General features: G+C 39.5%; 1 protein-coding gene across 1 annotated transcript in view; it reads left to right on the top strand.

The window, feature by feature from the left end:
• Positions 1-6,857, top strand: part of nlrx1 (NLR family member X1) — a 28,323-nt gene extending 21,466 nt beyond the window's left edge. The window contains exons 10-12 of the mRNA XM_085244870.1: positions 171-422; positions 1,032-1,236; positions 6,558-6,857. Of these exons, the coding sequence (XP_085100996.1) occupies positions 171-422; positions 1,032-1,236; positions 6,558-6,695 (595 nt within the window). The 3' untranslated portion in view covers positions 6,696-6,857. The remainder of the gene's footprint in view (positions 1-170; positions 423-1,031; positions 1,237-6,557) is intronic.
• The last annotated feature ends 6,593 nt before the right edge of the window (positions 6,858-13,450 follow it).

Genomic DNA, 13,450 nt, shown 5'->3' with positions numbered 1-13,450 from the left:
TTATTTATTATTACTTTTTTCTGATCATCAATTAGCTACTGACCGGAGTTATAGTCCTTAGCCTATATTTTTGCTACGAAGCCCTGGCTAACACCTTCATTTGCACATGGAGTTTATTCTTAGTCGTAGACCAAACCAGAAATGCCATATTATTCCATTGTGTTCTTCAGATTGTGTGACAACCCTCTTATGGAGTCTGGAGTCCAAATCCTGGTGGAAGCCCTGCCAGAGAATCAGTCCCTGACAAACTTGTCCCTGATGCACACTGGACTGGGGGATGAGGGTGTCCTGGATCTGGCTAAGAGGCTCCAACAACACAGAAGACTCCAGGAGCTCAACGTGGCCTATAACAATATTGGAGACGACGCAGCTCTACTTCTGGTAGATGCCTGTAGAGAACATCCCAGCATTCAGACTGTACAGTAAGAAACTTCTCACTATATCCAAAGCTCAACATTTCTTTGAGGTTTAGTTGTGCTATAATGTTGTATTGCATAGACCACATTATAAATAAATTCTGATTCCACTGTCCTTTTTGCATTATAAATATTTATTTATTTTTTTCATAGAACACTGACAGTTTTCGTAACATGAAAAAAGCACCTTACTTACAGTTTGGCATATATTAAATTATAAACCCTGATATTGTTTTGATGCATGCGTAATGTAAGTTGTAAGTCCAGCTAAGTAAATCCCAATAGGTTGATTCTGTTCATCTGGACAAAGCGTTTTCAGTGGGAGAAACATTTTGTCTTCTTCCGACAGAAGAAGTCATTTGGATGAGTGACAAAGCATTTCTCCCACTGAAAACGCTACGTCCAGATGAACAGAATCAACCTTTTGGGAATCCTGATATTGTGTCATCAGATAATTGATAGAATTTATCAATTTATTACTCCTGTGAATGAGACCAAGAACATTTTAAAATGGACTACATATGGTAAAATGCAAAAGGCCTCAGAGACACACTAAAAGCATGCAGTCTTTCATGCAAGCCCTACAGAAATTTTTTTGTCCATGTCTTTGTGCAGTTTATATTTGAACCCTCTCAGTAAAGTGGCGAAGCAGTCCCTGTATGCCCGAGGTGTTCCCCGTAGCCACAGTGGTCAACGGGTCAAGGTCCTGGCTTCTGTCACTGAAGGGACAGACCTCTCTGAGAACTGGCGCCCCATTCTCAATGTTATACGAGAGAACTCCTCATCCTGGGATCAGCAGCATGTCATACAGCAACTAAAGGTATATACATACAGTACAATGTAAATGTAAAAATGTACATAAAACATGTCATTTAAAAAATGATTCATACTGTGTGGGTTTTTAAAAGCCTGTTTTTTTTTTTTTTTTAAATAATAGGTTAAGCTCAGCATTTTTAAGATACTTGTGTTTAAGTGTTTATAAACAAGACATGAGAAACCAGCCAGCTGGTGTTTTTCACCTGCTTGTCCAGTTGTTTGTTGTTTTTGTACGTCAGAACGCACCCCCAACACACAGGAGCATACAAAGAAGCACTGAACGCCACAGTGTCAGTGCTTCTTTGTCAGTGGACTTCAGCCTCCAGGTGAAGAAGAGACCGATGGAATTAATCACGGGAACTGGTGGGCTTCCTGAAAAGGCCTCGCAGGTTCCCCCTCTCCGGCAGCATTGCTGGACAACCTCACATCACCACTAAGCATAACCGAAACCACATGTCTGAATGTGTTTTGAGCATACCCGCAAACATCGTCCCACCACTTTATTAAATCTAGGCCAGTCCATTCCACATTTATGGGTTGTGTAAGGCAGAAGCTAACAGCAGCCGATGTTTTGCTTTTTATTTTAATTTCTAATAACACCACATAATATTTTTTAAAGGCACCAACTACACATGTAGTTCTGCTTCCAACAATGCTCCAGGCTGAACCACGTTTTGGTGGACCAGGGTCTGCATACAACCTGAGTCCACCATAGCCCAGCGTGTACCCCTTGGCACTCAACTCAACTATCCAATCCAAAAACAACACAAACACATTGGGTTATTGTCTCCCCAGAAACACTTCCCTCGTGCTTGTGGAAATCTGTTTTTTCCCCCCCATTTCCGTTGTCGTTTTTCCTATTTCTGTTTTCTTTTTTCCTATTTCTGTTGTGTTTTGTGTGCTTTTGCAGCATTTTTCTTATTGCTGGTGTTTTCTTAAGTTGCAGTCCGTTTGGCCTCTCGGGGCCACCATAGAGGAGGACAAAAGGTTTCAAACTTGTCCAGGCCTTAAACCTCATGTGTATTCTTCCTAGTAGTAGCACATCCATAAAAATAAGGCTTTTATGAAAACACTGAATACAAAATTGCTTTCTTGAGAAAGACTCAATTTATAGTTGACTATTAAATTTTGCATAAAATAAATTTTACAAAGTAGCTTTGAATAGCAGAGATGCAGAAATGTCTGCAGAGCCATGGCTCAGTGTCTGAGTGTCACAGACCTAAATGTATGCCCATTTATATTTTTTAAATTGTTTACATTTGGACTTTTATTGTATTTTCATAAGTTTTACTGCTTTTAATTAAGCAATAAATACCGCTGCGCAACAGTAATTTAGCATTAAACAGTTAACCTGTTGAACCCCAATGGTCCTGGTACCAGAGGGGAGAGGGAGAACATCAGGTTTAATGGGATGTACCGCCAGATCTATTGTTTAAATAAAGACATGTGTGATATCCACAGAAATGTCAGAATCTCAGCTAAAAGCTCACAAAACTATTTCAAAAACCGCAAAACTGGTAAAACAGCAAACAATTAAAAAGCAGGCAAACAGATTCTGCAAAAGGATGTACTCGCGTTTGTCTGTGTTCACCTGGCGGCCAAGGACATGTGGTTGAGTGCTGACAGATTCTAAAACTGCAAGATTTATCACTCGCCGACCAAAATTCACTGAATAAGCAGCAAAAGAAGATGAAAACTATACTGCACATTTGAAAAAACATTGTAATTCCCTTTTAATTTTTACTGTCTTGGTTCCACCACAATAAAATTGCACTTTCTGCAGAGCTGTACCTCTTAGCATGCTTCGAGACCAGTTTTCCATCATCTGATAAGAAAGCCTAAACTGTACAAAGGTTGCTGTAAAATCTACAACAACTAGCTGGCAGCTGGATGCCAGTAACTTACTGTAAATACAAATCACAGTAACCTTACTGTATTGTGCATTTATAGTAGTACCGTAATTTCCTTTACAGTACTAGTACTGCATTTTTACTGTAATTTCTTGTACTGCACTTTTCCTGTATTATCCATTTACAGTATTACTGCAATTTACTTTTGGGCACTTTATGTGATGTTAGCGTTAAGATCAAAATAAATCCCCACAGCTGTCAACTACATCTGCTGGTGTCGCAGTGACCCAAGAACAAAAAAGCACATAAAATGAATTACACATTTTACTATATCAATCCCTTTGACCAGCTCAGGGTGCACAGTGGAGACTGTATAATTTTCATGGATCTCGCTCTCATGCTTACTTCCTGCTGCATCACTATCTACCTTTGCAGGGTTCTGTAAAGCATGTTAATGTTTTCTGCTGATGTGTAATGTGAAAGATGATTTCACGTGAAAATAAGTTTTTCAGTTAGGAAACAGGCAAGTAATATTTTCCATCTCTTATGTGCCATTTAAAATGATCACACAAAATGTACAAATCATGAGATGTATGCTGGCATCCCTCAACCTCACAAATCACTGCATCCATATGAGTAGGTGTACAGCTCAATGAAGGTTTTTTTGACTGTGTGTGCTTGGAGTGCATGTGCAATGTAAGTGCAGCAAGTGTTCAAAAACTGCATGGACAATTCATTAAGCCACAACCAAACATGGGTGAACATAGGTTCCAATGCATTTTGATATGGCGATAAAATCTAGTCAGTGTCCGCGTTGATACATTGCACTGTTTGTACACAAATGGCGTGACTATTTTAATAGTTGTAATTAACTTCTGACTTGAGCAATATTAACCTTGTGACATATGTAATATCATTTAATACTAGACATGAAGGCATATGGGTTTAAACTTAACGTTAAACGCTAATGTTAGTCATGTGACAAGCATTAGAAAAGTGTTAGTTATACCACGCGTTAGGAAGGTGGTGAGGGGGAATGAAGATAAAAACTTTATTTTTAAGTTTTCTTTTATTCCAAAGTTACTAAATACTGATCCCCCCCCAACCAAACTTAGTAGGCAAGGAACATATATGCACCTTAGATTTGTCGTTTCGCTTAGATTGACTTCAGTTAATTTAGTTACAACAGCTTACTCACCCGCTGAGTTTTCACAGCAGTTCCAAACCAAACCTAATCCAGATACCAGGCACAAAAGGCTCCAGTGAACACCTCACAAATAGTGACTCGGGCCAAAAGCTTTAAGAAAGAAGATATAAAACAAAGCTTTTCCAAATACAAATTATGTTTAAATAACTTGTAACTAGTAATATTAGGCAACCTCTTCACAGGATAGATAGCAAACAGTTAAACATTAGTATCATATACTAATGGCATTAACAGTGACAGCATTAGCAAATAATTTTCAGACGGTAATAAGGCCAAAACTATTTGCTGGGCTCAATAACCAATGTAAGCTAATAACCAGTGTATGACAATACACGACTCCTCTATCTTTATAAACAGTTAGTACTGCCTTTTGTAAGAAAGTTGAGAGGAAGCGAATCAAGTTAGAAGCATGTGTGTCTAAAAAATTGTTTGAGGATAATAAGAACATGGTACTCTTTTTTTGAATTAATGTTTTCTCCAGAAAACAATCATTTTTCTTTTCAATGTCAGTCCCACAAAACAGTTGAAGAAAGTTTGAAAGAAATCTCTATAGCCATTGGTCAGTTTCACCTAGGTCAGTTTACTACTGTAAAACAAATTTACTGTAGGAATAATTACAGTAATATATATTTTCTCTTATATATATTTACTGTTGAATTTACTAAAGGTGTTTACAGGGTTATTTATGCTATTTAATAATGAAGAAATGTAACCTTTCACAAATTATGCGAAATTGCAAACACTTATAATAAATATACAAAATGCTATATTTCTAATAAAAAAATTTTTTTCTATTACAGACATTTCTGGGGGAGGGTTACAGCTACAGTTTATAAAAAAACAAAACAAACAAACCCCAAAACAAACAAACACAAAAACTGAAGAGTCTGGGCAATGAGCTACCACAAGTTTTTCTGTCATTCTACACATTTATTTCTTACAATTTAAGTCCAACGAGTCGTGCTGACAGCTTTCTTTGTTTTTTACAGCAGCTTTTTCTTTATCATGTAGAATAACAGTTAAATATGTAACTTCTTTACGCTGACAGAATGGAGAATTTACTGGTCCGGCTGCTTAAGATCAAAGTGGGTTGTATGTGACCCACAACTAAAATGAGTTTGACACCAACGGTATATGATATATTGCCAAGAAGCATTATTATAACAAACAAGTAACCAAATACAAATTCTTTGCTTTATGTTTTAAGTTTATATGTAGCAATTCCACATTTGTATGCATATATTTTCATTATTACCTCAAGCCTACCTTCTAAACTGGAGTTTCTGAAACATGAAAACCCACGTAAACATGCTTACTTATTCACATCATATAAGGGTCTATTTGGATAGTGTTTAAGTCTTAACAAGTCTGTTAGATTCCAGTTTTGCTTACACCAGCTAACAGTATCAAAAACAACAGTTCAGGATATCCTCAACTCACCTCAGTTTAGCTGTGATAGACAGAAGTTAATAAACAAGTGTTATGATACTTGCCATCCATAAACCCCAAGTTAATTCATCTAGATATTGTCTTTTCAAAGGAAGAAACATTTTCCCACTCACCCAAGTGACTTCTTTAGTCTCAAGACTCAAGAAAACTCAATGTCTAAATAAACAGTATCACCGTTCTGGGGAAGAAACTGCAAGCAAGCCAAGATTCAAACAGAAAATATTTCATTAAAAAAACAACCTTGAAAACACAAGACAGTGGGTCAAAGACCCAGGATCATGACATCCAGTTAGTGACACACATTTCTACCCCTTGGCTTTAAGGGAATTTTATTCCCCTCTGTTTTCCCTCCTGAGCATTAGCACCTGAATAGGTGTCTGGCAGACATGAGCTGTGATATGATGACCAAGGTCTGTCTTTAACTCACTTACCAGTACTGTTACGCTGGCACTCCTGTTGCATTTATAATGTAGGAATTTGAAATATTAGAGATCCAGGTTTAGATGTTTTTTTGTTTGTGTGGAACAAACTGGATGCTTTTGTGGAAAGCATCCAGTTTGTTAGTGTTATGACATATATGCTTCTGAAGATGGCATTGAGACAGCATTTTTTCCTAGTGTGACACCTCACTCATGTTGTCAGAGAACAGGGATCATTGGATTAGTGACCTTAAGATATGAATTCGATTTGCAGAATTAAATTTGAGTCATTTTACATGTACAAACACCCAACTTAAAATTGATGAGGTGAAATGCACAAAAAAGATTGATTGTCAGGTGTGTGTCAGTAAAACCAGTGGCCCTTTGTTCTTTTTTGCAGGTCTTTCTCGAGGATCTGGAGTGGGGGCGTCAACAGCAGCAGAGCCTCTGGAAGAGGCTACATTTCCGCAGAGTTGAGAAGGGAGTCCGGAAAATTCTAAAGATGTATAGGAACAATTTACCTCCCTCCAAGAAGTAACCCAGGAGGTGATCAGGAAATGAGTGTTCAAGTTTGAATAGGATGAATCCAGATAGGAGAATCTTCAAACAGCAATGACTAATAGTCTAGGACAGGGGTTTTAAAACAGGCCAGCGGACTATATCAGGCCCACAATACAATTTTTTCTGGCCAGCAAAATAATTTCATATGTCAGTTATTGATGTGGTCTCTATGTGGGAGCTGAATCTTCAGCCCTGTTGAGAATTCCTGCAGACAGGGGTTGGGCTTTATTTTGATAGGTACACCATGCGGACAATCACGTGTTACATTCCCCTTAAAGGTCCAGGGGATGAAGGAAAGTAATAAAAGTTGTCCAGGTTGAACAAAGAAGATAGAGAGGCCATTCATATTATGCAAAGTAATTAAGCAATAAACAATTAAATGACAAAATAGTTTCTGATTTTCACTTTCTACTATAGAAATGTCTGTGTTTTTTTTATGACTACAGTTTAATTTAAGAAACAACAACAACAAAAAACTGACAGTCCAGGCAATGAGCTACCCAAACCTTTTCTGTAATGTTACACATTTATTTTGTACAGTTAAAGTCCAAAGACTCATGCTGACAGATTTCTTTCTATGTCACAGCTGTTTTTTCTTGATTATGTAGAAAAACAGTTAAAGATTTAACTTCTTTACACTGACAGAAAGACAGTTTCACTGGTCCGGCTACTTAAGATCAAAGTGGGCTGTATGTGACCCTTGATGTAAAATAGTTTTGACACCTCTGGTCTAGGAGATATAGTTTCATCACTGTAGAAGAGATTTTGCTCTTGATTCTACAGTAAAAACTACACTGCACTATTCATAACCATTTAAAAGACCCAAACACAATCAAACTGTATGGCTTTAATGTGTGAGGTGCTCCACATGTGACTGGATTGTGAATTTTTAGTTGAATAGTTTGTCATTTAAAGTTGCTTTTAAAGAGCACATTTTTGATTTATTTCACATTAATAATTGAAATGAATTTCCTTGTATTAGCAAGCACAAGAAAGAGAGAGGTAAAGGACATGCAGTTTGTCATTTTCATATGAGGCCAAAGCATTGAGACATTTGGTTGCCTTGAGTGAAAGTCTGTTTTTATATATCATCTTCATTAAATGCATCTTTTTTGCACAAAATAAGCCAACAAAGTACACTGCAGTAAAACAAACAACTATCAGCATCAAACAGAATGTCTGCATGTGTAATTTACATATGATTAAGAACAGAAAGGAATATTTTGAAAACACGTGTATGCTAAGTAAAGGATTTCTTGATACAGTTTTTCTCAAATGTTAAAACACAAAAGCCAATCCTGTAACCCAAATGACCAGTAGTCTAAACACATTTACTAAATGTAGCCACCATATTCCAGTACCATAAACACATGTCACATGAAGACACAATTCACAAAACACAACCCTCTGTACTCATAAATCTAAACACATTTTTCCTTGCTAAAACACATGTTGCAAAACAACTCTGCTCATATCCTCAAATGAAAGCCCATGTGATGCAAAATGCTTGCCACAGTCACCAATCTTTGAACACAGGGAACACACCTGGCGTCATTCACTACACACAATGACTCAAAATTGAAGACACTTGTTGCTAATGCTGTACCCACATGTAAAAGCAAGTTCAGAGTGCACAGTATGCTGAAGGTTCCAAACAAACACAATGGATGAAGGCAGAGTCAGGGGAAGAGGAATTTGATGCAGAGGAGGGAGAAGAGCTGGCCCTGGAAGAAGAGGAGCAGGCCAATGAGGAAGAGGAGTTAAAATGAGAGGAGGAAGAGGAGCGACCAACGAGGAAGAGGAGAAGGCCAACATGGGAGAGGAGAAGGTCCAGGAGGGAGAGCAAGACAACCTCGCACCATCATTACGGACGAGATGCGAGCAACAGCTCAGTGACATGATGCCGCACAGTGATTGTGGTGTGTGTGGTGTGAATAACGTAAATAAAAAAACTTCACACCCTGTTCATGTTTTCAAGATTACTGTTGTGTGCAATAGATTCTGTTTTTGCATTGAGTTGTGTTACAGTAGTGTACATACATGCAGGATTTTCTATAGATTTATACTACTCATATGAAACTCACAAATCTAAATGCCTAATCCTCTGCAGAGATCTACGACGATCCGTTACTGTATAGTTTCTAAAATATGCATTGGCAGTTATGAAACAAAGAACCTTCTCACAAATTGAGCATTGTGTTTTCAATTGTTTTGCTGTAGTGTGTAATGCTGTGTATAGTGTTTACAGTTTTGACAGCTTCGAGCTGCTCTCTTGGTGTGGGAGTTTGAGTTTTGCAGTGGGAAGGTGTGGTTGTGTTTATGTAGCTTTAGAGAAGGGTGTTGTGTTTGGACATTGGGGGACCTGGTGGTAACGTTTGTGAAATGTGTTTTAGCATTTGAGAAAAACTGTAATATACAAGACTTGATAATAGAATAGAATTCAACTTTATTGTCATTGCACATGCACAGGTACAGGGCAACGAAATGCAGTTTGCATCCATCCAGAAGTGCTTTAGTGATATAGATATATTACAATATATATTAGCAATAATATAGATATGTGAGTATATTACAGAAATGGGTCTATTATGGTATGTTATAATGTACACGGTATGAAGTATGTTGTGAATATTCTATAACTATAAGTATGTACAGGCTATGAACAGGATATAAATATGAAAAACTATACAGAATATGAAATAAATAACTTTACAGAATCTGAGATATACAGCTATACATACATAAATGGCCAAAATACATACAGTACTGTATATATTGTATATAGTAAAGAAAAAAGAGAGAGAATGCATTTCCTGATCGAAATGCAGTGTGAATGCTGATAGCTGAATGGTTTGAGCTGAAATGTAATAACTGCTGAATCTTTGGCCTTCAGGTGAATGATTCAGTGGATTTCAACTCATTCAGCATTTTTAAATGGATTGGATTTATATAGCGCTTTTTTTCAAGGCACCCAAAGCGCTTTGCAATGCCACTATTCATTCACTCTCACATTCACACACTGGTGGAGGCAGCTACGATTGTAGCCACAGCTGCCCTGGGGCAGACTGACTTTTTCACCAAAGTGCAGACCTGTTGAAAGCTGAAGTTCACGCAGAGTTTCAAAGTTGGAAAGTAGCTGAACATCTTTAAAATCCACATTAGAAAAGCCAACTGATGACAAAAGAAAATATAGAGTCAGAAAACATCTGAATGAATATTAAAAGCTCATCTTCTAAACCACTTAAAGAGTGGAATTGGAAAAGTGGAATGAAGTATTTTTAATGTCTTAACTCGAGGATGACAAATGTAAAAACAGAATGTTTGCAGAATATCTGCGTCGTGTGTGAGTGTGCATGTGTGTGTGTATCGGCATGTGTAAACATGTATGTATGTGTGTGTGTGCATGTGTGTGTGTATCGGCATATGTAAACATGTATGTCTGTGTGTGTGTGTAAATGTGTTAAACTAAAATAAAAAGGTTATTCTTAGTTAAACCGGTGCTTTGTAACAGTGAGGATGGGGAGAGTTGGTGGCTGCACGGCCAGATCTTTTACAAACGCTCCACTTCGGTGGGAGACAGTCATACAGGAGCGAGCATCCCTGAGAGAATCAGGTGGGTCTTCACGTCAGTAGCCAGTGTGGGCAAAAATGACATTCTCTCTGACTCCTGGTGCGACCCCGAGATGGGGTCCACCAGTAAAACAATTTAAAATCGAGGTGGCCCTAGCTTTTACCAATGAGGAAAAGCACTGTCAGTGCCTGACCCCCTTCTGAAATTGGGTCCCAATTTCAGAAGGGCCTGACCAATATATAATAGAGTGGAGGAGGCCAGGTTTAACCTGATCCCTGTGAAACAGCTTTTTGGGGAGGCACGGACCCCACCTTCGCTCAACTCCAGCGGCCCCGAGTGACCGGAAGTTTTTGCCAGCCTGAGTCGAAAGATTGCAAGCAGGACTTCGCCCAGAGGTTTGGCTACCTTCAACCATTACCAATAAAATGGTGTGGGACGGTTTCGATCCAGCCAATCAGGAACAGGGTCGAATTTACGACCAGCTACCCAGAGGTTGGAGGAGGTCAGAGGGTACCGAGGTCTTGGGCTTGTGGGTGGCCCCAGAAGTTGCCTTGCTCGTCCTCCAACTGATGACTGCCCTGAATGGGGGGCGCTTACATAGATGGCCATGTCTTTACTTGTCAGCATACATCTGATGCTTCTAAATAAGCTCATCCCAAGTGATTGTTAAGCTGCCCTAGCTGAATGGAATAGTATCATATTTTAGCTTTCTACAGTTCTTCTTGAATATAAAAGGGTTTTTTTGTATTAATTGTTCTGGTTGCTTTATGTGAACATGATAAGTAGACAACTTGTTTCTAATAATTTGTTTCTTTAATTTAATTTTGCAAAGTTACAACCTCAGAAAAGAAGAAGATGTTGCACATGGAATTCTCTCTGAAAACCTGACAAAGGTGGGTCGTGCCACACATTGCTCAGAAGAACAGCGTCCTTTAATCAAAATGTTGATTGGAGATGGGAAAACATAAAGAAGTGCAGAAAATGACAGGCTGCTCAGCTTAAATGATCTCCAATACTTTAAAATGAAAAGCCAAACCAGAGAGACGTGCAAGAAAATGGAAGACTACCATTCGAATGGATCAAACAATAGCCAGAATGGCAAAGACTCAGCCAATGATCAGCTCCAGGGAGATGGTCTGAAGTTACCTGTGAGTACTAAGACAAGCTTCTTCTAATTGTCAGAGTCTATCGGCAAGAAGCCCCCAGAAAATCCAACTGTTTAAAAAAAAAACAAAAAAAACCCCGTGCTGAAGAGGATACAATTTGCCAAAGAACATATCAACTGGCCTAAAGAGAAATGGAGAAACATTTTGTGGACTGATGAAAGTAAGGGCCACAGACAGTTTGTCAGACGACTCCCAAACACTGAATTCAAGCGACAGTACACCTGAAGACCGTGAAGCATGGTGGTCCAAGCATCATGATATGGGGCTGTTTCTCTTACTATGGTGTCAGGCCTATTTATTCCATACCAGGGATGATGGATCAATTTGCTTATAACAAAATACTTGAAGAGGTCATGCTGCCTTGTGCTGAAGAGGAAATGCCCTTTAAATGGGTGTTTCAACAAGACAATGACCCCAAACACACCAGTAAGCGAGCAGTATGTTGGTTCCAGACCAACAAAATTAAGGTTATGGAGTGGCCAGCCCAATCCCTGGACCTTAATCCAACAGAAAACTTGTGGGGTGGCATCAAAAATGCTGTTTCTGAAGCAAAACCAAGAAATGCAGAGGAATTGTGGAAGGCTGTCAAATCATCCTGGGCAGGCATACCTGTTTACACGTGCCAGAAGTTGGTCGACTCCGTGCAGCACAGATGTGAAGCAGTTCTCAAAAACAGTGGTTATACCACTAAATATTAGTTTAGTGATTCACAGGAATGCTAAATCTTAACTTTTTTTTTTTGAGTAAATATTTGAGTTTGTAATGGAAAAATGCAGACACTGCTATTTTTTGAATTGCCCAATATCATGTTTTCCTTCATTTTCTGTAAAGTAATTGAAATATTGATACATCAAAAGATGAACAAAAGAGTAAAATACACTCAACAAAAATATAAACGCAACACCTTTGTTACTGCTCCCATTCCCCATGGGATGGACGTAGAGACCTAAAATTCATTCCAGATACACAATATAACCATCCCTCCCAAACAGTGGTCACAAATCAGTCCAAATGTGTGGTAGTGGGCACATCTGCTATATTGAGATAATCCATCCCACCTCACAGGTGTGCCACATCAGGATGCTGATCTGACATCATGAGTAGTGCACAGGTGTACCTCAGACTGCCCACAACAAAAGGCCACCCTGGAATGTGCAGTTTTGTCTCACAGCAAAATGCCACAGATGCCACAAGCAATGAGGGAGCGTGCAATTGGCATGCTGACAGCAGGAATGTCAACCAGATCTGTCGCCCGTGCATTGAATGTTCATTTCTCAACCATAAGCCGTCTCCACAGGCGTTTCAGAGAATATGGCAGCACATCCAACCGGCCTCACAACCGCAGACCTCGTGTAACAACACCAGCCCAGGACCTCCACATCCAGCAGGTTCACCTCCAAGATCGTCTGAGACCAGCCACCCAGACAGCTGCTGGAACAATTGGTTTGCACAACCAAACAATTTCTGCACAAACTGTCAGAAACCGTCTCAGGGACGCTCAACTGCATGCCCGTCGTCCTCATCGGGGTCTTGACCTGACTCCAGCTCGTCGCCGTAACAGACTTGTGTGGGCAAATGCTCACATTCGATGGCGTCTGGCACGTTGGAGAGGTGTGCGCTTCACGGATGAATCATGGTTCACATTGTTCAGGGCAGATGGCAGCTGAGAACGTCCCAGTTCTTGCATGGCCAGCATACTCACCGGACATGTCACCCATTGAGCATGTTCGGGATGTGCTTGACCGGCGTATACGACAGCGTGTACCAGTTCCCACGAATATCCCACAACCTCGCACAGCCATTGAAGTGGAGTGGACCAACATTCCACAGGCCACATTGTCAATCTGATAGACTCCATGCGACGATGTGTTGCACTGCATGAGGCAAATGGTGGTCACACCAGATACTGACCGGTTCTGGGTCCCCAGACCCCCAACAGCGCAAAAAACTGCACATTCCAGGGTGGCCTTTTGTTGTGGGCAGTCTGAGGTACAC

Source organism: Mchenga conophoros, linkage group LG14 (genome assembly GCF_057382185.1).
Source record: "Mchenga conophoros isolate Kocher_MC1m ecotype Shallow Benthic linkage group LG14, M_conophoros_male_GT1.1, whole genome shotgun sequence".
NCBI lineage: Eukaryota > Metazoa > Chordata > Actinopteri > Cichliformes > Cichlidae > Mchenga > Mchenga conophoros.
The sequence above is the reverse complement of the archived record's forward strand: the minus strand, read 5'-3'. Positions and strand labels throughout refer to the sequence as shown.